General features: G+C 63.3%; 7 protein-coding genes across 7 annotated transcripts; all 7 read left to right on the top strand.

Moving 5' to 3' along the window:
* Positions 1 to 832: 832 nt before the first annotated feature.
* LMXM_13_0940 (putative N(2), N(2)-dimethylguanosine tRNA methyltransferase) lies at positions 833 to 3,010 on the top strand (the record flags this gene model as incomplete). The annotated part of the gene is made up of 1 exon (XM_003873246.1): positions 833 to 3,010. One exon carries the CDS (start codon positions 833 to 835, stop codon positions 3,008 to 3,010), a length of 2,178 nt encoding a protein of 725 aa, XP_003873295.1.
* Positions 3,011 to 3,900: 890 nt separating this feature from the next.
* On the top strand, positions 3,901 to 4,728 carry LMXM_13_0930 (glycosyltransferase family-like protein; the record flags this gene model as incomplete). The annotated part of the gene is made up of 1 exon (XM_003873245.1): positions 3,901 to 4,728. One exon carries the CDS (start codon positions 3,901 to 3,903, stop codon positions 4,726 to 4,728), a length of 828 nt encoding a protein of 275 aa, XP_003873294.1.
* Positions 4,729 to 5,471: 743 nt separating this feature from the next.
* Positions 5,472 to 9,998, top strand: LMXM_13_0920 (conserved hypothetical protein; the record flags this gene model as incomplete). The annotated part of the gene is made up of 1 exon (XM_003873244.1): positions 5,472 to 9,998. One exon carries the CDS (start codon positions 5,472 to 5,474, stop codon positions 9,996 to 9,998), a length of 4,527 nt encoding a protein of 1,508 aa, XP_003873293.1.
* Positions 9,999 to 11,319: 1,321 nt separating this feature from the next.
* LMXM_13_0910 (conserved hypothetical protein) lies at positions 11,320 to 13,782 on the top strand (the record flags this gene model as incomplete). Its single annotated transcript, XM_003873243.1, has 1 exon — positions 11,320 to 13,782. One exon carries the CDS (start codon positions 11,320 to 11,322, stop codon positions 13,780 to 13,782), a length of 2,463 nt encoding a protein of 820 aa, XP_003873292.1.
* A 1,328-nt stretch (positions 13,783 to 15,110) lies between these two features.
* LMXM_13_0900 (conserved hypothetical protein) lies at positions 15,111 to 16,832 on the top strand (the record flags this gene model as incomplete). The annotated part of the gene is made up of 1 exon (XM_003873242.1): positions 15,111 to 16,832. One exon carries the CDS (start codon positions 15,111 to 15,113, stop codon positions 16,830 to 16,832), a length of 1,722 nt encoding a protein of 573 aa, XP_003873291.1.
* Positions 16,833 to 17,630: 798 nt separating this feature from the next.
* Positions 17,631 to 18,665, top strand: LMXM_13_0890 (conserved hypothetical protein; the record flags this gene model as incomplete). Its single annotated transcript, XM_003873241.1, has 1 exon — positions 17,631 to 18,665. One exon carries the CDS (start codon positions 17,631 to 17,633, stop codon positions 18,663 to 18,665), a length of 1,035 nt encoding a protein of 344 aa, XP_003873290.1.
* A 966-nt stretch (positions 18,666 to 19,631) lies between these two features.
* Positions 19,632 to 21,731, top strand: LMXM_13_0880 (conserved hypothetical protein; the record flags this gene model as incomplete). The annotated part of the gene is made up of 1 exon (XM_003873240.1): positions 19,632 to 21,731. One exon carries the CDS (start codon positions 19,632 to 19,634, stop codon positions 21,729 to 21,731), a length of 2,100 nt encoding a protein of 699 aa, XP_003873289.1.
* Between the last annotated feature and the right edge of the window lie 2,416 nt (positions 21,732 to 24,147).

The following is a 24,147-nucleotide window of genomic DNA, read 5'->3' as shown; positions in this document are numbered from 1 at the left end:
CTCTCCTCGTCTATTCTTGCAGGTCCCAATCGGCATCCGTGGTGGTTATAGTATGGCCTTCGGTGTGCGGTGAGTGTTGCTGCCGCTGCCGTTGCTGTTGCCGGCCCTTGACACAAGTCGTGCGTCGTCGCTGCCGCTTTGTTGTCTGCGTGTGCGGATGTGTGCCTGGACGGGTGGCTTCATGTACAAGCCGACTCGCCACCGACGGCATCTGCGTCCGTGTGCATGTGGACGTATGTGTGTGTATGTGTGTGTGTGTGTGTGTGCAGCTCGCGCTGATTGGAATGCTGACGGTGGCGGCGGTGGTGGTGTTGCTGCTCTGTGGGCTCCTATGTTGCCCATATCTGTGGTGGGCCCGTTGCATGACTCTACGATGTAGTATACACATGTTTGCTTATCATTCCAAGTACTTGTGGCTCTTCCCTCCCCCCTTTGGTGGTGCTGTTGCTGCTGCTGTGTGTACGCTTGGCTACGCCCGCACACACAGAGCACACACGTCCTGCACGTGGCTTCGTTACATCCATGATGGCTCGCGGCAAACGAAGCGCGTGGACTCTCTTGCCCTCTTGCGTATATGTGCTCCCTGTAGCGTCGTCAACCGTGCCTCCGCCCTCGCCCTTCTCCACTCGTCTTCTGCACACACACACACACACACGCACAGACGTGGAACGCCGCTAGACCAGTAGAGCCAAGAAAGAAAGGGGTCCGTATCGCCACTTTGTACAGACGACATCAAGCGGTGCCCTTACCCCAACTGAGGCGCTCGCCTCTCAGCGTCCCGTACCCCGACCGTCGCAGCGCGTGCGTGTGCTGCGCCAGCATTGGCACACAGATGTCGGTGAAGTCTGGTCAGTTCAACTACGACGCCGTCACGCGCGAAAGTCCGGCCGGCTTTACGAAGATCACGGAGGGGACGACAGCAGTGCTGGAGCCGCCGCCGAAGGAGAAAACATGCACGTCTTCGGGGGCGCCTGCTCCGGTCTCGAACCTCAGCGACGAGGAGGCCGAGAACCAGCTGGTGGGCCAGGCCGTGTTCTACAACCCGGCGCAAGTGGTGAACCGGGACTTGAGTATCTGCGTTATCGAGGTCTTCTCGCGACTGCGGTTGACGGAGCCGCGGCGCCGCGGTGGCACGAGGGAGGGGATCACCATCCTCGAGGCCCTCAGCGCGACGGGGCTGCGGGCGATTCGCTACTTCAAGGAGATCAGCAACGTGCGCTACATCATCGCCAACGATATGGACGCGGACGCGGTGGACTGCATCGTGCGCAACTGCGCGTACAACGGGGTCCCGGTTCAGTACCCAACCTTGATGGAGAACATGCCGGCCGCCGCGATTGAAGTTTACCCAGGCGAGGCAGAGGCGGAGAAGGGTGAGTTGGCGACTGGTGCGTCGCCCAGCGTTGGGGTGCGCGCCGGCGGCGCCATCTTGCCGAACCTTGATGACGCCAACGACCTCATGTTCCGGCTGGCGATGAACAGCAACGTGCACCCCGGAAAGCGCGTCGGCCTCGTCGATGCACCCGCGGAGACATCGGCAACGCCGTCGCTGCGTCCGCTGCTGCAGCAAGAGCTGATGGATGTCGTCGATCTGGATCCATACGGCTCCGCGTCGCCCTTCCTGGACGGCGCCTTTCGCTGTATCAAAGAGGGTGGGCTGATGCTTGTGACGAGCACAGACAGTGCCATCCTGTGCGGCAACTTTGCCGACACCGCCCATGCCAAGTACAGCTCGATGCCCTACAAGGCTGCCCACTGTCACGAGGCCGCGGTGCGCACGCTGCTCGCCTGCGTCGAGCGGGTGGCTAACAGGCACCAGAAGTTCATTGTGCCGCTGCTCTCACTCCACATCGACTTCTACGTGCGCTGCTTTTTTCGCGTCTACAAGCAGCCGGCCGAGGTCAAGCTCAGCGCCTGCAAGCTCGGATACCAGCTGCAGTGCTCGAGCTGCTCAGCATTCTGGGTGCGGCCGATGGCGACGGCGCGGCAGCCCCGGCCGTCGCGGCAGGAACGCCGCCGGCAGAAGCGCGAAACAAGCGAACGGCAGCGGCGCGCTCGCGAAGAACGCGCCAACAGCAGCGCAGATGAGCAGAAGGAAAGCGAAACAACAGAAGGCGCGGCGGATGCCTCGCATGCGCATCCCCATCAGCGTCAGGGCGCAAAGCGCGTGCGTGACGGCAACGACGATGACGAGGCGGTGGCACACGAGGTTGACGGTGTTCGTAAGGAGGTGTACCCCGCCTCGCCGAGTCGCCATACGAATCCCAAGATCACACCACTTACACTACAGCAGATGCCGAGCGCCGCCTCCGCGACGTCGACAGCAGCTGCAGGTGCGTGTCCGGTGTGCGGCGGCAGCATCGTTCTCTCCGGCCCCCTCTACGCAGCCCCCACGCAGAACTTTAGTTTTCTCGAGCAGCTCCTCGCGCTGCTCCAGGAGCGCGCCAGCGAGGGGCGACTGAACGCAGAGGCTCGCATCACCGGCCTGGTCCGCATCGCCCTCGAAGAGCTGCCGAACTGCCCTCTCTTCTACTTGCTGCCCGACGTCGCGTCCTACGTGAGGGTGCGCTGCCCGTCAACGCCGTGCATTGTCGGTGCACTGACGCGGCTCGGGTACCGCTGCAGCCAGGTGCACTGTGCCGCCGCCGGCCTCAAGACAGACTGCCCGCCGGAGGTGCTGTTCCGGGTGATGCTGCAGTGGAAGACGGTGCAGGACACGCTGGACCCAGTCGGCGAAGCAGCGGTCGAGGACGGCGCTGACAACAGCAAGAAGAAGTTCCCGGCAGCGTCCATCGCACCTCGGCCGCTGTTGGTGACGCCACTGGCTGAGGCGGACTTCACGTATGACAAGGCACACGACTTTCGCGGTCGTGTCACTGGTGTGGCCAAGTTCGTGCCGAACGCGCCGGGTTGGGGACCGCGCCGGCGTCACCAAGGGGCAGCAGCGGTGCCCGAAGCGGTGGAATGCGGCAACGGTGAAGACAACGAAGGCGGCGGAGGAGAGGCGTGAGGGCGCCAATCTCAATTTGTTGTTTTATAGAGGGGCAACATGCGCGCCCCTATCATGGGCCCTTCACCTCACACGAACGATCCCGGCGGTGGGGCCAGGCTTGCAGTGGCGCGACGAGACCACCCCGCCCCCCCCCCCCGCCGGTCTGGCGAAGGCGCAGAACGGCACGTGGGACGTGCCCACACGCCCGCGCTCACCGAGGGGGGGGGCGTAAACACGGTTAATATATAAGGCAGTAGCCGTGAGCTGAAGTACGCACTAACCGTGTTAGTGGAGAGGCTACAAGGCAACTCATAAGAACGCATCACGCACCCGCCCTCTGACGTATGGCACGGCACACGAGGAGCACACACGCACACACTCGCTCACCAGCACAGATCATCCATGGCGTCTCTCCTTCACTCTCGCGCTCACTCTGCAGATATATATATATAGCGCGAGTAGGTGGGGGAGCATGGCGGGTAAGGCAGCGCTGCCATCGTGGCACGTGTGTGCACGCGCCTGTCACACCGGTCACGTGAGCGTAACGCGGTGGGAGAGTCTTTCGCTCTGTGGTCGTGCTCTTTGTCGTCTCCCCGCCGGTGTAGCGCGACGTCGCATTGCTCCGCAGCGCAGACGCGTCGATGTCATGCCGAGATGGCGGTGCTGCGACGCGTGTTGGCAGTGCCTCTCCCTCTCCCTCTCCCTCCTCGCCGGAGCCTTTGAAAGCTCCTGTTTGTCTTGTGGTCCGCCTCCCTTCACGCTTGCCCCGGCGCACACGCGCCTCTTCAGTCGCGCGCTCGAGGACACACACACACAAGCGTGCACCGCTGTCCTCAGTGAGCGTGCCTCCGGTACTCTTGTCTTTGCTCTACTTCGTCTTGCTTCTCACCCTCGTGGCGCTCAGTGTAATGCTGCGCGCGTGCCGGCGTTGGCACACGATCTTCGACGCCTGTTACGTCCTGAACCTCGACAGGCGACCTGATCGCTGGGCACATGTGCAGCAGCAGGTGAAGCGGGCGAGGCTGCACAAGTTTCTAAAGCCTGGCGTGGAGGTGACGCGCCTCAGCGGCATCGATGGAAACGGGCTCGATGTTGCAGGCCTGCACAGGGACGGGGTGCTCACAGACCAAGGCTACCAGCGCTACCAACTCCCCACGGAGCAGAAGCTTTACGGCATGGACCTGACGAAGGGCGCCATTGGCTGCGCGCTTTCCCATCGTGCGGTCTGGCAGCGGGTGGTAGCGGAGCATCGTGCGTGCGCCCTCATCCTCGAGGATGACCTTGAGTTCCATCACCAATTCTCCCGCCAGTTCGCGGAGCGCTGGTCACGGGTGCCGGCTGACTGGGGGATCGTGCATATGGGTGGTCTCGACCTGCTCGCGAGTGGCAAGCCGCCGCGGCCGTACATAGCGGACGGCATCCGCCTAGCGTACCACGGGCACCGCGAGCTCACCGCGTATGTGGTGCATGCCGCCTCCGCTCAGCGCTGCCTCGACCTGTCCCTGCCCATGACGTGGCAAGTGGACACCCACATCAGCAGCTGCCTAGCCGACGACGCTGCGGCGCAAGATAAGTACATCGCCGACCCCAAGATGTACGTGTTCCAGCCATCGTTGGTGATTCAGCTCATGTCCTTCACGACAGACGTCCAGAAGAAGCCCACCGACAGCCCCGCCCTCGCAGATGCCGCGCGCCGCTTGCGGGAGTTCGTCGGTGGTGGAACGTCTGTTCGTTGAGCACGAGGAACAACGCTGCTGTGGGTGCGGCGAGAGTTGGTGCTGCTTGGCATCGTCACTACGCACATGCTGGCGATGGCGCGTGCGTGCTTGGGTTCGCGCGTGTCGGCGCAGGTCTGCAGGGCTCTTGCCCTCCTGTAAGCCTACAAAGCTCGTCGCGTGTTGGGTGGCCATGTGACAGCTGTGGGCATTCCTCTTTGGGTTCGACCAGGGGTGACGGTGGTGCAGCAGTCCGTATCCTTCCCATGAAACCCCACCCCACCCCACCACCCACCCGACCGAGGCACCGAAGGTGATGGGTTGCACATGCTTGCCTGCAGACACACAGACAGAGATAGAGAGAGGTAGATGCGCGCAGGTGTCAAGGAGTGGGGGGCCTGTGCCCGGGCATCAGTGCTCCATCTCTCGCTCCACCTCACCCCGTCCCCCTCACGTCCTTTCTGCCTGATTTCTCACTCCCCTCCTCCTCCTCCTCCTCCATGGCCGCACACTCACAAGCGCACCGACATACAACTCCAAGCAGAGCAAGCACAAAAGGGTCATAGGGCAAGCGTGGTGCAAAAGACGACACACACACGCATAGACCTCTACTTAGTTGCTCGCTCGTCCTCCATCGAGGCTGGAAGTCGCGTGCCTTTCACATCCCTTGTATCCGTGTACATACACTGCAAAGGGAAGAGGGGGGAGGGGGGCAACGCACACGCACTGTCTCCCGGGCCCGATCCGCGCACGTGCTTCCGTCGATGCCGCAGCAGCTGCCCACCCTTCTGCGCCAGCAGCAGGCGCAATCGCCGCAGCCGCAGCCGCCGTCGCACGTGGCATCCGTGATGTCCTCCACTTCTGGCAGAGACAGCGCTGTATTGTTCCGGAAGGAAAGCCGCGCAACCGTCTCTTCCGCGTCGATTGCATCGACACGGCGTTCTCTCCTTCCACCACACGCAGGGATTTCCGCCGTAGTGCCCTCGCCAAGGCAGCGGCAGTTGCAGCACGGACGCAACGGCCCCGCCGCCGGGCTGATCAAGGAGGCGGCCCCGGTAAGCAGGGTATTGGTGCCGGTTGTCAAAGCCGTCGCCCCTGCGACGGCCACCTCATCCATCCCACACAGTACACCGCTCACTCGCAACAGTGTCGCTGCAACAGCGGCAGCGCCATCGTCGCATCTCGAGTCCGTCAGCCTTGGCCCCTCATTGGCCAGAGACTCGTACCTGCCTCATGTGCAGGGCTCCCATGCACACGACAATGCAAGTACCGGGCCCGACATGCTTGCCCTGCAAGCCGCTACCACCGGCCTCTTTGTGCGGCACATCCGCCTCGACAACCTACCCGATGCGTCGCAGGACGACGCCGATGGCGACGATACCGGCACCGCCGTGCTGCGCGGTGGTGACAACAGTGACGCAGCATCCCCCATCGCCTCCCCCACGCTGGTGGGCACGGCCCCTGTGAAATCCGCCGCGCTGCTCGAAACGGGTGTCGACGACCGCATCAATCCATTTCTGCTCGATCAGCTCATCCAGCGAAGCCGCCGTCGAGCGCGCTCGACGGCCGCCGCCGCTGGAAAGCGCAGTGTCCATCGGATAGGGCAGCTGCAAGACGGGATCAGGACGCCCACCATCCTCAAAATCACGGCTGCGAGTCCGCGGCGGGGCGGTGGCACGACTGACATGGTGGTGGACAGTGCCGCCGCTGAGCTGCGCTATCATGAGCTGCCCGCGGTGCAGGAGGCCTCCGAGGCGTGCTACACCGCGGCCCCCGGCAACGGCGGTACGGGTGGTGGCACCACTTCGACAGCGGCGACGCAGCCCGACACGGGCGCACCGGCAGCCGCAGGGACGAAGCAAGTGTTCAACCTCATCGCCGAGTACAACGACGACCTCGATGCGGGGGAGACGCCCCAAGCCACAGCCCTTGGGATGTCCTCCACCGAGCACGCCCACATTGCCGCCGCAGTGAGCGCCAACGATGGTGCCCTTGTGCGGCAACTTGTGGGGTACTACTGCGCGCGCGCTGAAGCCATCGCCCCGACACGCACGTCAGCGCGCGCAGCAGTGGTGGAAGCCCCAACGCGAGCGAATATGCGGAGTCGCACAACGCTCAAGGACAGGAACGCGAAAAACGCTTCCGGCGCGGACGAGGGCGGTGTGACGTCATCCCCTTTCCCCTTCACGTCCGCCGCACCGAACTTCTCGCTGCTCGACGCGGTGATGTGCGTGAGTCGCGAGTTTGTGGCGCAGCGTTCGGCGGCTGGGGTTCCCGGCCAAAGTACCAGCGCGCTCAGCGAGCGACGCCGGTGTCTGCTGGAGCGCTTGACAAGCCTGGACCAGACGCGCATCCCAGAGACATGGTGGGTCACGAGCCTGCAGTACCTCGGCCGCCTCGCCACCGCGACAGGGACCGGATCCAGCACAGCCACATCGGCTGTCACGGCGTTGATGTTTGCGACGCCGATGACGGAAAATCGCCCCGGCGCACCACAGATGAGCAGCTCGAATCGTGCAGGCCGCAGCGGCGGGATAGCATCGCCGCCGCCGGTGGAAGGTTGCGCGCTTGAGCAGCCGGGCGGGTCCGGCAGCGAGGCGGGCACGGGTGTGAGGAATGGGATCGAAAAGGTTACTGGGATGCCGGCTGGTCCGGTAAGCAGCGGAACCCTCTGCGGCAGCGACGGTCAGCTCGTGTTTGGCGCCGTCTCGTCCCACCACACCATCTTCCCTGCTCCCCGTCCGGTGGAACGGTCGCAGGTGTACCTCCTGGCGGAGGTGCTAGACCGCATGCTGCGCGACCCGTCCCACCCGCAGTGGCTGGCGCTGCTTGCCGATCCGCAGGTGGCGCGCTACGTACTCGGCGACGGCGACGATATAGAGGGCGACGACGGTCAACAACGCAGCAGCAGCCACGACACCCTTGACGCCGATCTCTGGGGCACGCCTGGAGAGCAACGGCTCTTTGCCTACACGGACGCGGCCACACACGTGCTGGAAATTCTTGACACTGGTCTTGCTGAGCTGGTGCGGCAAGTGGCGAGCTACTGTTTGGAGCGCGGCGCCTTGCTCGATCTGCTCCGCCAGTCCACCATGGACATCGCCAGCGCCCATGTGCACATCCTCAGCCAGGTGAAGCGGCAGGCACACATTGATGCGCTGGAGGCGCAGACACTGCGAAAGGAGAAGGCGCAGCTTCAGCAACAACTCGAGGCGGTGCAGAAGGTGCTCGCGGAGCTGCGGAGCAGTCACGCCGAGCTCTGCACCCGCGTCGAGCCGCTCCAGCGCAAGAGCGACCGACTCGACGAACTCATGGCGCGCGTTGCTGCCAAGGCGCGCCGCTTCGAAACCTTCCGCCACGACGAGAACGCCGCGCTGCTGCAGGTGCTGAAGGAGTCCATGACGCAGTCCGCCGGTGCCGCGCTAGACAATTTCTTCAAGGAGATGCACGACTTGGAGGTGCGCCACAGTGGCCTTGAGGAAGCGGCCACGACGCAGCTGAACGGCATCACGGGCGAAGCGGCAGGGTACAGCAGCGGTGACGGTGCGGCGTCGCCCAAGGCTACCGCCGAGATGCCGTCCGTCGCGGCCGCGCGTAGTCAAGCCCTCGAGCAGCAGCAGAGGATGGAGCAACTCTACACGGAGTCGCACCGACTGCTATGCGGACTGCAGAACATGGTGACCGCGACGAACGCGCTCTGTGGGCGACTCTATGACAAGATGATCCTGAAAGACGTGTCACCCGCGGCCAAGGTCGCCACGTCTCGCTGGGCCTCCGTCGCGCGGGCCGTCGGCGCCTTCGAGAGGGATAAGCGCCACCGCCACCGTGTGTGCGAGGTGTTCATGGAGTACTGCACCTCATACCGTCATAAGCGCGGTGCCCGCGCAGATCTTAAGGCGGGGCGAGAGGGCAGCGCGGCGTCAAGCAGCGTGAACCACGGTGACCGGCACACCTACAGCTGTGGCGAGGCGTTTCTGGTGGACGACAGTAAGGAAACGGGGTGCTCCGACAGCGGCGCGGGCAGCGAAGATCCACTGCTGGCGCCCAGTAGGACCTCTGCGCGCCTGTCGTTCACGGAGGGGGCGACGCCAGACGAGGGGCCTCCGCGGCGCAACAACCTCACCGCGAAGGGCAAGGAAGACGTCGACATTGACCAGGCCGCCTTCGCTGCCGGCGGCGTGCGGGAGCAGATGCGGCACGAGGTGGTCATGACGGGTGCCATCATCACCCGCGACGATCTAGAGGCGATGAAGGCAACGGATTGCACGGTGGACGAAGTAAACGCCCTCTTTCGCAAGAACTTCGACATGCACAAGTACCTGCGCGGATCATGGCAGCAGTACGTGCTAGAGCGCCAGCAACAGGAGCAGCATGGCGCCGTGGTGGTGACCACTACGACAAGCGGCCCTGGCGGGAAGCAGACCACCGTGGAGAGCACGTACATGCTGCGCTTGCCGGACGTGCTACAGATGCTAAGCGACGTGCAAGCGACGCTGGCCGAGGTGACGGTGCGCATGAACGCCATGGCGAAGAGCGCCGTGTTGGAGGCTGGTCTGCAGCCGCCTCTTGAGCCCCCGTCGCACCCAGAGCAGCCCTGCCCGCTGTGCAGCCGCCGCGATACGTGTGAGCTGGAGCGACATCGGCGGCGTGAGGCAATGTCCCGCATTGCGCGTGACTTGCAACGGAAGATGGAGGCAGTGGAGGCGAAAAGCCGTGCAGCGTTCACAGAGCGTGACCAGGCGCTGGGCGAGGTACGGCGGCTCAAGATGGAGCTGCAGCACTTAGCCACGGTCACACCTACTCGTGGGCCGTCTGTGATCGGAGCACAACAGTTGTCAGAGATGCAGCCGGAATCTCTTCAAGCATACCGTCAGCAGCGACACACGTCTCCGCAATGGCAAACAGGGGCGGACAGCACCTTCGCGGCTCCGCCCGTCCACCACGTACCTGCGTGGAACTTCGGCAGCGAGGCCAACAGCCCTGTTAGCAGCAGCAACAGCGCTGTGACCGGCGTCGCAGGTCGCTCAGAGAACTCAGCAGACGTGTCGACGGTGATCCTCAGCCAGGCGGACAAGTGCACGGTCCCGCCCATCGTTACTGGTACGAGCGGGGGGACGTCGGTGTCAGAGCGGCAGAATCACATTAGCTTCCTGGGAGACGCGCGTGTCGACGACAGCTTCACCACCTTGAGCTACAAAGAAGGCGACCACCTCAGCCACCCCTCCATCCCTTCAAAACGCCGCACCACCGCCGAGATGCCCAACGACACCACCGGTGACGCAACGCTGTAGAGAGTCCGGGCGGCCGCAATCGAACGGGGAAGTAGCTCGCGGGGGTGGGAAAGGGAAGGCAGCGTCGCTGTCATGACGTGTGTGTGTGTGTGTGTATCTGCAGTGTACACCGTGCTCGATTGCCCTTCGTGGACTACGCGCCCGTGCCATGATCACCCATTATGACAGCTCTGCATTTTCTCGCGCGTCACCGGCGCCTCCGGCTGTCTCTTCCCTCTCCTTTCATGTGTTGACCTATGTTAGCTCTTGTGTGCGCGCTCGTGCGTGTGCCTCTGTTCTCTTCTCCGTGTGTCGCTTCTTCGGTCTCTTGATGGCCCCCCCCCCTGCCTCTCCCTCCCTTGGAACTCCTCCTGTACCACCACGGCCACCACCGCTACACCCCTGCCTCTCCCTCTCTGTTGCTCTACGCTGGCACCACATCTGTTACGTGTCTTGCGCGCGTCCCCTCCCCCCTCTCGTCTTGTTGGATGTACAGGTCGGCTCAGCCACTTCACCGCCGCTTTCCGCGTTCTTTTTCTCACTTGCTGGTCGTTCCCGGCCCCATGTGCTCATCGTGCGGCTGGCGGTATACCTCCTCTCACCTCCACCACCCTCCCCCAAACCATGAGCCGCAACAGCAGGCTGTAGCGGGTAGTGCTGACGCTCGCCGACAGCAACGCAGCGAATCATCCACGACTGCTGTGGGGGGAGGAGGGCTACCCCATTCTTGGCACGTATGCGCAGAGTGTTGCAGGGAGGACGGTGGGTGGTGAGGCACGCGCTGCATGGCGGTTGATGTATAAAACGAACGAAAATGTTTCAGAAACGCCCGAGCCGCCGCCGCCATGGAGCTATGGCGGCGCTGACGGCGGTGGGGCGGTGTTCTGCTCGCGTGGCTGCGAGTGGGCCACCGAGCGCAGGTTCCTCCACCTGCTTTCTTGCGCGCTACGTGCGCAGAGGAACTTGGTGACTCTGTGCCTCCCACGGCACACACACACACACACACACAAACACAAAAATACGTGAACGCGGTGAATGCCGCCCCGCACGACCTCGCATCCACCTCAGCTCTCCAAGTGCTGGACCGATCGACACAGCGGCTGCGGCATGTAGTAGGAAGTACGAAGCAGTCGCTGCGGCACATACCACGCACACCTCAAATCCCGCGAGCACCTCCCTCATGCAGTCAGGGGGGCTGTGGTCCTCCGTTGAGTTCCATGTCGGCTTTCGCGCACACCTTCTCCTTCTGCCACTCTCTCTCTCTGACCTCCACCCCCCCCCCCTTCCCCACTCCTCCCCCTGCCCCAACTTGGGAGAAGCCTAATCAGTGAGGCTAACGAGGATGTCCATAAACGAAGAAGATGAGCTATTCGACTTCGGGGGACGTAACGGCGGTGTCGGGCACACCGGCGTGGCAAGCCTCGACACGATCATGCAGTCACTGAACAAGCGCTACGAAGTGTACCAGCGTAGGCGTACGGCCATGACGCCGTTCGGGTCGCCAGGTGACCCCGCTATCCTCGCACCACCCAACTCGCACTCCATCCTAGGCGACAGCACGATCGTTAGCGGCATCTCAGTCAACGGCGGCGGCAGCGTTAGTGGTGGTGGCGGCGCTGCAGCGTCGCAGCCGCACGAGTCTCCGAAGGAATCCATTGTCTTCCCTCACACGCGACCGGCCCCGTACTGGGAAGAGCGAGAGCTCTACATCGTCGCCGAGGACCTATGCCGCTGTCTCAACGGTGGCATCAACTACCGGCTGCTGTGCGAGCAGTATCAGCGGGCACTAGAGGTTCTGTTGACGCTGGTGCGCGAAGATCTGTGTCTGTGCTTGTCGGGTGAGATGGAGCTGGTGCCAGGCGTCGTGGCGAAGTCGTTTCTCGCGAAGCTCAAGGCACTCTTGCAGGAGTCCAAGCGCATGCTCGACGAAGCAGGAGTGAACGTATCACCCCGGCTGGAGACCATGATTGAGCAGCTGCCCAGCGGCAGCAGCATCAACAGTAGTAGCGGTGGCGCTAGCCATGCCTCCCTGCACACTGGCCACAACACCGCAGCCGCTGCTTCGTCGACGGCATTCTACGTTGGCCGTACCCCAAACTCGTCCATGATGTCAAACGGACGACTCACGGGCACGAGCGGTGGCGGCGGTTCCGTATTTGCGGCGGCCCCCCCCGCCGCGAACCACAGCGGCAACCTCACCAATCTGTGTGCGCAGCCGCATCACTCTGGGCCACCGTACAGGCGCCCACCTTCGGCAGGCATGCGCAGTGTCAACACCCGCGAAGGCGAGGTGGACAGCGGTAACGCGGCAGCTGCCAGACGACGGCCACCAATAGCTCCGCCGAGCCGCCCGTATCTAGCGTCCCCCGACAACGGGTACCTGCAGCTCGACCACCCTTGCGGCGGCAACGGGGATGGGTTGTCGCGGCAGCAGCAGCAGCAGCCGGCGGCGGCGTCGTCGTCGTCCTTCGGGCACCTCCCCTCTGCGGGTGCTTGCTGCAGCCCGCCGAACGTGGCGAGCAGCGTGGACAACCCGGCTGAGGGCCGCGGCAGGGCAGGCGGGGAAGGTGCCAGTGGTGTAGATGTATGCAGCTGGCATGAAGATGGCGGCAGCATCAAGCGAAGCGGTGTTGGTGGCCCGAATTCTTTGTTCTCGGGGGCCGCTCTGACACGGAAAGCTAGTGGCAAGGCGTCCTCCATCACCTCAGCCGAACATCCCCTCCAGCACCAAGCACCGCCGCAGCTAGCGCCGGCAATCGCGGAGCAGCGCAACCCTACCGAGAGCACGTCGCCCGTTCCCGCTACGCCCCCATCGGATGTCGACGAACCAGGCGTGCGCGGATACTCGCATACGGCTGTAGGGGACAGAGTTGTTGGCAGCAGCTCAGCCGTGAAGACGCAGGACGATTTGCTGGTCGCAGAGGTACTTGGTGAAGACCCGAACGACACGTTTGCCGCCCCAGCGCCGGGGCAAGCTCGCCTTCGGGAGCTGGAGGCGCTTTACGGGGAGTTTTACGCGATGGACGGCATGGCCCTGCTCATCGATGCTCTCGGCGTCGTCTTCACCCGCGAGTACGACCAAGGAACTGCGCAGCAACCCAAATGCGCCCTCACCGCCTTCCAGCAGGATGTGAACGGGAAGGTCATGCCAGTCCTGCAGTCGTGCGAGAGTCTGCAGCTCTGCATCGCGGACCCACAGCCGCTGCGGAGCTCCTACCTCGCGAGCTGTCTGGCGCACCACGTGCGGCCAAACAGCACGGTACTCGACGACCTCAAGCGCATCGATAAAGACCGCTCTGTGGAGACGATGCACTTGGGAGGGCTGCACCTCGGCGACCGCGGCGTGGCGGCGTTCGCCGAGAGCGTTTTGCCCCGGCTGTACCGGCTGCGCTGGGTGGACCTCAGCAACAATGATGTGAGTGATAGCGCGCTTGAGCCGCTCCTCCGCTCTATTCGCTACCATCCTTCGCTGGAGCACCTGAACCTCTCACGGAACCCGCTGACCGACAGCGCCCTGCCGTTCCTGCTGCGCATTGCCCAGACGTTGCCGCGGCTGTCAGTGCTGCTGCTGCAGAGCTGTGCCATGAAGCCGGCCACGCGGCAGATGGTGGAAGCGGAAGTGGCAGTCTCCGGCACGTGCGAGATGCCAGTGGCCGCGTACCGGTGCCGCTCAAATCCCCCCACTCGCGTCAGCAGTGTCAGCCTCGCGCTGAAGAGGGCAGCCGCAGCCTCACAACCGCTACCGGGACCGCCTTCGGGTCTCCCACGCTTTGCACCCCCACAGGGCGAGCGGCGACCTCGGTGACTCAAGTCCTCCACCGTGTGCGCTGAAGCGGTATCGAGCGGGTGCAGCAAGACCATCAAAGCAAGAGTGTGCTCAAGGCAACGTTTTTTTTCGCGCAGCATGAGGGGCGGGGGTCTCCACGGTGCCCATCCGGTCTGGTCCGACGGCGCTATCGCCCACGCCGTTGTCGGCCCGCTCACCCCCCCCCCCCCCCTTCACCCTACCGGCCGTGATGCCTGGGGCTGAAACAAACACCGAGAGGTGGGGAGGAGGAGGCGTCGACTGGAGAAGGCTGCTGCCTCACAGGATTTTGTCAGGGCGAAGATGTCCCCGTTGTCGAAGAAAGGCGCAGGGAGGGAGGGAGGGCTCAGCTTCTCTGCTTCGCACCTCTCCACTCGCCCCGCACCTGCACCGTCCCCCCAACCTCTCTCGCTTCGCTTCTCCTCGAGAGCCCTCGGTGGCATGTGTGGGGTGTGTGACGTGTCTGAGGAGGGCGGTGGCAGTCTCCCGTGGACGGTGAGGTGTAATGCGCCCGCATGGGCATCTCCAATATAAAGCATTTTGTCTTTTCCTCTGCGTGTGGTTATGTGGTTCGCATGTGCCGAGAATCGTTGTCCTCCTCCTCCTCCCCCCTCCCCCAGATGTACTCCCCACCTCTCCCCCGTCCTCAGCATCCCTCGATGCTATACACATACACATGTGTGTGTGATGCCACGGTCTGCTCCTTGTTGAGGGGAGGTCCACCCGTACATACGGATCCCGCTTGCATGCGCAGAGCATGTGCAGGGTGCCCGAGTGCGATTTATTCGCACGGAATGTGCACACCAAAGGTAGAGAAGTCAAGCGAGAGTGAGTAGAAAGGCTGCAGTGCAACAACGGGCATGTCTTCGTGGGTGACCGGTAGGTGGAAGAGGTGGGGGTGCGCTGCTCTTCAACGCCGCTGCCGCCCCCTCCTCCTCCTCCGCTTGTGCGTCACCATCACAGCTGCATCCGCGTGCCTCCGGGCCCTCTAAACGCGCTCGCGCACACGCCGCCCCCCCCCCTCACCAACACCACCACCACCACCCTCCGCCGCGCCACCAAAATCCTTCCCGTTTTCTTCGCTGCCCTCTCTCTCCCTCTCTCTCACATTTCTTCGCCTGCGCCGACACACACGACCCCCGGCCGCTCTGTGTCGGGCGATCGCTCTGGGTGGGGCCCGCTTCCACTGGCTGGCGAACAACGTCGCTGGCCATGGACCAAAAAATCATCGGTGCCGCATGTGACTACGTAACATGCATGTCGTTGTCGGCGGCGTTGACTGCCATGTGCACACACGCGCACACGTTAAAGAGGTCTGTGCTCGACGTATGCCACGCAACAGCAGCAGCAGCGGCGGTGGCGGCAAGCGCGGCGGCCGCTACGCCGCCGTGGTGGAGAAGGACGAGAATGCGTGGAAGCGGGAGTGGAGCAGCTTCATGTCGGGGGTGAACCTCAAGCGGCTGCGGGATGGCACTAGCGGCGTGGCGCTTAAGGCCTCCGCCGACATTGAGCGCCAGCTGGTAGCGCGTGAGGCGGCGCCATCGTCCTCGCCAGCTGCTGGTGCGCATGGTAGCGGGTACGACGTGGAAGTGAACGATGACGGCATCCCTGTGGGGGCGATCGCCAGCCATGCCAGCTTCTCGTACCTGTTCTCGTCCCCAGCTGAGCGCCGCGCCGAGCGAGACGCGCGCGAGCAGGCGGAGTTGGAGCGCCGCCAGGCCCAGAAGCGCGAGCTCATGGCCAAGAAAGACCCCTTGAGCGTGTTGAGCAAGCATCAGCGCGCCATGCACGACGCCGAGCAGCGCGGGCTGCAGCTCGACGGCATGACGCGGAAGGAGCGACGTGACTTTCTTCACCTGACTGTGACGGAGGCGCAGAGGAAGGCAGAGGAGCAGTCGCGCGAGTTCAAGCTGCACGACCTGATGGATGAGAAGCTAGCTTGGTACCAGCAAGGGCCGCACCCAATCGACCTCATCGCCGAAAAGCTGGTTCGCCGCAAGGCGGAGAAGAAGGCGAAACAATTGGGGCTCAAGTACAACTACCTGGCCCCGCACCCGTCCTGGCTCGCGAAGCGTGCGCAGCGCCGTCGCGAGAGTCTGCTCGTCGGTCTCGGCAAGCGCCTCATCTTTTCGGAGAGAGTGACAGGCGAGGACAAGGACGACGATACAACTGTCACAACGAGCGAAGTTATGGTGACGGACCCGCTGCACCATCTAACAGTGCCGTTGAGCGAAATGGGGCGGCTGCTCGGGCAGCACGGCTCCGCAGCGGCAGCTGCAGCTGCCGCTGCGGATGGGGATGTGTTGGGGGCGGCAGCAGCTGGTGGCAGCAGCGGCGGTGACCTTGAAGGTGTGAAGGGAACAGACGAAGAGGGGGCGCAGCACTTGGGTGATGAAATCGACCGCGGGCACCGAGGTGACGTCACGGCCACTCGGAAGAAGGCTGGGTCTGCTTCCTCTGCCGCCTCCAGCGCTGGAGGATGTCGTAGCGCCTCTCCAGGAAAGTGCACGAGTGGCGAGCCAGGCGATGACGGCGTCGACAACGACGCGGCACAAGTCCGACTGCCGGACGTCGTGCTGCTGCAAGATCCGTCCCGTATCGCCACCTCGTTCGTGCGCGCCGTGGCACGGGATCGCACGACGGCGCTAGCGATCCAGCAAATAAATCGCACGACGAACTTCCTGAGCGCGGGATTAGTGAAAGGCCCCAGTCTGCGCCCGGAGGATGCGCTACCGGGCAATGGTCTTCCCCTCCGAAGCATCGGCACACCTCCGGCAGCAGCGGGGGTGGCGGCGGCGTCGACGTCGGCGCCGAAGAGCACTGCCGCCGGCAGAGGCCGCAAGCGTGTCCGTGTGGCCGATGGTGAGGAAGAAGGCGGCGAGCGTCGTCGACACCGTCGCGGCGCGGACGCGACTGCCGCGGCGTCGCAGGCCAAAGCGTCAAAGCACGCCGCATCTCCGTCTGAACGCCCACGCGGCGCGCACGCCTCCACTCGGTCCGTGAAGTCAGCAGCCGCGGCGGCACCTCGAAAAAGCAAGACGGCCAAGTAAACTCAAGAAGCTCCATTAGGACGAAGAGACGGCGAGGGCGCAGCAGATACAATAGAGGCGATGATGATCGCGTTGCCGCTGCCGAAGCACTACCACCTGTTGCCTTCTCCCTCACCGCGAGCCCGCTTTCTCTCTCCCCCCTCTCCCCCACAGTCCACCGTGGCAACACAGCGCGCGTTGTATGGAGCGCTCTCGAGCCGTCGTTCCGTTGATGTTGTTGCTGGGTTTCCTCGCGTCGTGGCGAGTAACTACACATCGTGACCACCATCACCACCACCACCCTCTCATCCTCCCCCTCAACTGCGAAGTCGACGCAGGATGACCGCAAGAGGTACGCGTGCGCGTGCGTGCGTTCAGTTGTGCATCCACCCTGGCTGGCGCCATGTGGAAGAGATGTCATGAAGTGTCACTCCGTAGGCGGCAGTCCCCCCTCTCTCTCTCTCTCTCTCTCTCTCCTGTGTGTCCATCCGCGCATGCTCCTTCTCCCCTTCCTCCCTCTGCTACTCTGCCGCGCACCTTCATGTACATGCGTACACGTACGCATGCGCGTACCCATCGCGCGCGCTGTACACTTGTATAGCTCGAGACACGTCAAACACATCGTACAGAACCATCATCGCTCCCCCTGCCGCTTGCTGCTGCTGACGGACACGAGCAGAGGTGCGCGGGATGCACGCATGCAGCACACACAGGGCAACCTGAAGCACGGACACTGCACATAGAGAACGCGAGACACCGCACGCGCGCGCGCGTCGGGGGCGTTGTGACAGGCTCCAAGAGCCGACCAAGAGAGGCCCAATGTTCAAGCAGCGGGATAATGAGCGCCACCCGCCCATGACGGTCGACCCATCCGGCGGCGGGGCCACCACATCCGCCGGCCTCTTCGGCGAGGTCGGAATGGGCAGCGCCGCGAGCCCATTTCTTGACGGCCCGGCTGTCGCCGCAGGGTCGCGCAAGCGCGGTCGCGATATTCGCGGCCTGGACCGCTTTCGCACCGTTGTGTACGGCGAAGACGGCTTCCGTCGCCTGCACGCCATGGTCGCGCGCAATCCCGTTCTGATGTACCCTCCAGACGGCATCGAGGCGGCCCGCGCGCGTGTGATGGTGCGTAAGACGGAGCTGCAAAGCCAGTTGCAGAGCGCGCTCGGCCACCGCGAGTATAATCGTGGCCCGGCCGGCGATGGCGACGACGATGTGTTTGCCCTGTTTGAAGCCCGGCGGCGCGCCGAGAGCGATGCTCATCCTGCCACAGAGGGCGAGGAGGTGCCAGGGCAGCCTGTCAACGAGCACGCGCCACCGCCCTCGAACCTCGCCTCGGTCCGTCAAGACGAAGAACTAGCCACCTACCACCACAAGCAACTGGGCAGCTACCTGCGCCTCCTCTACGAGTTCAACCACGTCACGTTTGTGAAACTACCGATGGAAGACACATTGCAGCTGCTGTCGCGGTGCGGCAAGGAGGCTGTCGCTCATATCGTCGAGTACGAAACGCAGGTGCGGCTGCGTCGGCAGTCGCGCATCAGGGACCTGAACGAGCTGCGGCAGGAGCAGGCGGCGCTGGAGGAGCGACGCCTCGCTGTTGAGGACGCCGAGCAAGCCCGACTTGTGCAGTCCGCCGAGCTGCGCCAAGCAGAGCTCAACCTGGAGCTGGACAATGGTGTCGTCAAGGCGGAGCAGCCCGATGATGGCAGCGCGGGCGAAGATGGAAAGGTGATTCTCGAAACGACCGCGCCGTCCGTGCACTTTGCCTCCCTCCCGGCCGGCGACAGCCCGGAGGAGTACATGGACGGGATAGTAATGGCGGGGGAGGAGGAGGCCATCCACTATACGTGAGTAGACACGCCCTTACCTCCTCCTCCTCCTCCCCCTCCTCCCCCCTCCATGTGAATCGCCGCCTGCGCCTTCTCCGCTGGGCGGCTTGTCTGCGTGCTTCTGACCCATCACCGCTTACGTGGAAGCACGTCCTGGGCAGGTGAGGGTTGTGACAAGGCGGAGCGATGCGTGGCGCGTGTATGGCACCGCCAGGCCTGGCGGAATTTTTCTTTTTCTTTTTTCGGTGTCCGCATCTGCCGTTGTTCACCTCTGCCCAGTGTGTGTGGGGGGAGGGGGGGGCGTGTGCAGTTCACCTTCCCGGCCGCTGGGGTCCCTTCGGACACACCCGTGCGTCGGCGCACACGGGACAACATGGGCAGGCATGCTTCACTCCTCTCTCTCTCTGTGGGCATCTGCTCCCACACGCGACGCGATACTTCGCCATTACCCCTCCCCTTCTGCACCTTTGACGGTGGCAAGGCAGAAGTCTGGCAATGTGTCTGTCATGGGTGCACACACACACAAACACAAACATCGCTTTGCACACCACCACCACCACCACGACCTTTCATCGCGTGTTTGCGTCGGCGTGCGTGTGCTTGCATGTGCGTCGCTGCACGGGACAGACACGCCATCTTGGCACTCTTCTCTCTCCCGCACCCCTGCTGCTTCCCCCAACCCCTCCCTCCACCGCTCTCTCCCTCTCGCTCCGTGATCACGGGCGCTTGCATCCCCCTCCCCCTCTCTCTCTCCCCCCCCCTGTGCTTGGATGTGTGATGGGCATACTGCATTTTGCTCTGCTGCTGCTGTATGTATATGCATGTGTATGTGTATGTGTGTGTGTGTGTGTGCATGACTGCGGTTCACTCGTAGCTGCCTCCAACGCCGTCTCCCGCACGCTCTTCCTACGTCATTTCCTTTGTTGGTTTCCTTTCCGTCCTCCCGCCACCTCCGTCGCTCACCGCCGCCCCTCCTTCGCGCGACCCCATGTCAGGCCAGATATTTCTCTATATCTCGAACGGGCGCACCCTGTGGGTGCCGCGTCACACGGCCTCGCCCACCGAGACGAAGCCCGTGTGCATGCTGAACTACGTGACGCCAATGGAACTCTCTCGATCTTTTTACCTCTTCGACTACGCGGTGCAGGTGGTGGAGAACGCGCAGATGGCGGCCATGAACCCGAACGCTAAGACGCCGAATGAGGTGCTGGCGGCGGTGAACGACTTCCGCCGTGTCTGCGCCGAGGATCAAAACTTCCTTCTCCAGCGCTGCTACAACTCGCCCGCCCAGCAGCAGCAGCAGCAGCACCAGCAGCAACAGCCTCAGCAGCAGCAACAGCAGCCTCAGCAAGTGAACCCCTACCCGACTCCTTACTCGTCCAGTCCCTCCCAGCAGCAGCAGCAGCAGCAGCAGCTGATGATGTCGTCCGCGTCCACGTCAGGCTACGGCGGTGGCAGCAATAATGCAGGCGCCGCCGGAGGTATGGACTCGGCAGCCCTGCTCACGCAGCTGCTGCAGCAGCAGCGCCAGCAGCCCCGTATGATCAGCGGCGGCAACGCGAGCAGTCAGGGCTACCAGGACAACAGCACCGGCGGCGCCTACGGCTACAACACCAATGATGGCCGCAACTACTACAGCGGCGACCGCGGCCGTGGTGATCGCCGCATGCACGGTAACGCCTACGGCAACAACATGGGCTACTCGCAGAACATGATGATGATGCAGGGCGGGATGCCTCGGCAGCAGCAGCCGATGATGATGGGCTACAACAGCATGAACCCCTACGGCATGGACCAGATGATGATGTACGGTGGCGGCCCCGGCCAAATGTACCCGAACGCGCGTGGTGGCAGCGGGCGCCGCAGCAACAACTACGGCGACCCCATGATGATGATGCCGCAGCAGCCCGGCATGTACGGCAGCCGCCGCGGCATGGGTAGCCACTCACAGTCGCAGCAGCAGTCGCGGATGGGCGCGACGGTGCGCAACGAGCCGGAGCCAATCAACCTCGACGGCGTCACAGTGCCGGAGGAGATCAAGACCGTGTACATGAACCCCTCGCAGCAGCTCGTGATCGCGACGATGCCGGGCCCACACATGACGGTGTGGCTGCGTGAGCACCCCTTCCCGACGGACCTGCAGGACAAGAAGTTCGTCTTTGGGAAGAAGGGCATCTGCCTGATGCTGAAGGCGTCCTTCGAGGAGGTGAAGGGCAGCAAGCCGGTGGAGCTGTTCCCAAAACAGATCTGCACGCACTTCTTCATCTACGGCTACTGCTCGCGCCCCAACTGCTTCCACGAGCACCACAACGAGGATCAGCTGCGGGAGCTGATCGCGGCGCGGCATGTGCAGCTGAAGGCCATGACAAAGGCGCAGCGCCACCAGCTTATCGACGAAATCGAGCAGAAGGAGAAGGAGGGCCTCGCGGCGGCGGCGGCGCACCGCGAGGAGCGTGAAAAAAAGCGCGCCGAGGCAGCTGCCGAGAGGGAGGCGCGTCGTCAGCAGCGGCAGCAGCAGCTATCGCAGCAAGGTCAGATGTACACCTCCTCCTCTGCGCCCAACACGCAGCCGAATCCGTCGCAGGACATTGGCAGCGACAACGAGGACGACGACACCACAACGCAGGGCGGGGCCGGCAGCAGCCAGCAGCAGCCTAGCGCGAACCCGTCACTGGCGGACATGATAGTGAACAGCCCCTCACAGGACCACCAAGCCGTGTCGGCGGGTGCCGGTGAGGCGACGGCAGAGGCCTCCAAGACGCCTGCGCAAAGTGATGTCGCGGCGAAGCTTGGCATCACCGATAGTGATGATGACGACGACGACGACGATGGCTCCTCCTCGTCCGCCAGCGGCAGCAGCTCCACAAGCAACACGAAGGCTAAGCCAGACGTGATGGAGGCGTCGGCGGCGGAGGACGAAGGGGACGCCGAAGAGGAGCACGCCGACGCCGAGGATGAGGAGCAGCAGGAGGAAGAGGAGGAAGAGGATGCCAAAGCCAAGAAGTCAAAGGCGAAGAAGCCGGCGCCGAAGAAGCGTGGCCGCGCGGCAGCGCCGAAGAAGGCAACGAAGCGCGCTAAGAAACAGTAGAGCCGACGTGCCCGTATGGCGGAAAGGCGGCTGTGGGGCGCACTCTGGTCACTTTCCCTTTCCACGCTGCCGTCTGCCTCCCTCCCTCACCCTACGCGCAGCCCAACAACCACACACAGGCACACACTCGCCCACACTTGGCATCAACAGGAGCCGCACGTCTCCGCCTGTGTGTGTGTGTGGTCCTCAGCTCCGTATGTTCTCTTGCTATGCCTCGGTGAGACTCTTCCACTCCCCGCCCCGCCTCATGCTGTCGCCGCCACCTTCCTACGGTCGCCACCCCTCTTGTTCGGTGCCTCCGCTATCTATTTCCCACCCCACCCTCCTTGATTCCGTCGCGCTCCCGCTGTCGTCGTCTCCCCGTTCCCGTGAAGGGCCAAAATTAACCGGATGCGGCAACAGTCAAGGTGGCCACAGGAGCAGCGCCTGGACAAAGGGGGGGAGGGAGGGAGAGGGTGCGTGTGCGTGTGCGTGGGTGGACATGTGGGCAGAAGAGGGGGAGTCGGCTGGCCGATGCGTTGGCATTTTCGAATAGAACATTTTTTTCTTGGCTTGTTTCCTCTACTTCTCCTTCTTTTTTTTCGGGTGTGTGTGTGTATGTGGGTGTGTATGTGTGGGTGTGTATGTGGGTGTGGGTGTGTGGCGATGATCACGTCGTTGTGCGTTACTTGGCTCCTCCCCTCCCTGTTGGTTGTTTTCTCTCATCCCTTGCTTCACTGTCTTGTGCAGCCGTCTTTCCCTCCCCCTCCTCGTCCTCCGTCCTCCTCCCTCTCTCCTCGCGGTGATGGGGTGTAAGAGGGCGCGGGAGGGAACGACGATGTGGCGCATGTGGGCCCGTTTCTTTGTGTGTTTTTGCTCTTGGGTGCACCGGTGATAGGGCGGCTGTATGATCACTGTGCTTTCTAGTCGTTCCATCTAATGCGGAAGTATGTACGTTGGGCGAAGGGCCAGCGTCCGTCGTCCCTGATGGACGCTGGCGTGCGCGTCGTGGGTTCGCTTGTATCTCTGTCGTGGAGTAGCTCGCCGTGAAAGCGAAAGTCTCCCCTCTGTCTGTGTATATGTCTGTGTTTAGGTGTTTAGGTGTCCCGCTCGCATGCACCCAACGCGGTGCAAGGGTGTGGGGAGCGCGGCACCGGGCGTGCGTGCACGGCGTGTCTGGGAGTGTGGGTGTGTCTGCGTCTGGGGAGCCTGATTGCTCCCCTTTTTACTTTTTTTGGGTCTTTTTGGGCGGGTGTCTGTCGGCGTCGGTCTCGCATGCACGCACACGCGCGCGTTCTCGCTCTCACCCGCCGTCATAACGTTGTGGCTCGCGATGCTGACGCTTTTCCTAACGTAATGCAGTCGTGCTTTCCTTTTCTCTGTGTGTGGGTGTGTGAGTGTGTGGGTGAGTGGGCTCATGTGTACTCCAGTGGAAGAGGTGGTGGGGGGAAGGGAGGAGGAGGACGGCTGCACGATGGAGTTTGAGAGAGTGCGAGCGCGTTAGGGAACCCCTCCCCCTCACCCCTCCCTCTCTCCCTCTCTCGATCCATCTCTCCTACAACTGACTTTCGACTGTACAGTGACCCCGCTCACGCGCGCAGGCACACGCGTATGGTGTCGTGGCCGACACTTTTTCGGCACTTGGCACGCGTACTTTGCTTTCTCCATGGACACTCGTCGTAACTGCGATGACACACACACAGCACACACAGTGCACTCACTCACACGTGCACGCCTACGTACACACACAGCACGCACACACACACACACCGCACACACGCGCAGGTGTATTACCTGTCGGTGATACACAGGCGGGAGGAGGAGGGGGGTAGTGCCAGCGCAAGCCCGCACGTACAGTGGCGCGAACACCATCACGCTCACATCTACTCGTCCCACTACCACTGAGTGAGTTCACGTATACGTTGGAGGTGCGGCGGCACGCTTTTACAGCACTACACTGGGGGGGAGGGGGGTCGACAACACAAAGCCTGCGCGCAGGGATTGAGGGGGGTGGCAGAAGCGAAGTGTGTTGCGTGTGCGCCAGTGGGCATGGGGTGCCTCGCACCTGCGCACACGCATACAGCGGTAGCTCACCCCAAAAAAAAAATTTCGCACAGTGTCCCTCTTTGATTGAACCTCCCCCTCCCCCCCCCCCGCCCCGACACTCACCAACCACCACCACTCAGCCCTCCCTCGCCATCAAGACATCGAACGTCCCCCTCTCTTCCCTCTCACTCTCGTCTGGCAGGAACGCCTGCGCGCCGACTCGCGAGACACCCCGGAGGACGAGTCAGGAGGGCAGAGAGGGGGACATGCTTGTTTCCTTGTCTCTTGCTGGTGAGGGCGTGCGGTGACTGCGCGAGCACGCCTCACCTCCTACCAACCCTCGACGCGCGCGCGCACGTGCGCCCCACCAACCTACCCAACGCGAACCATA

Source organism: Leishmania mexicana, chromosome 13 (assembly GCF_000234665.1).
Source record: "Leishmania mexicana MHOM/GT/2001/U1103 complete genome, chromosome 13".
Lineage (NCBI taxonomy): Eukaryota > Euglenozoa > Kinetoplastea > Trypanosomatida > Trypanosomatidae > Leishmania > Leishmania mexicana.
This window is presented reverse-complemented; position numbering and strand designations above follow the sequence as displayed.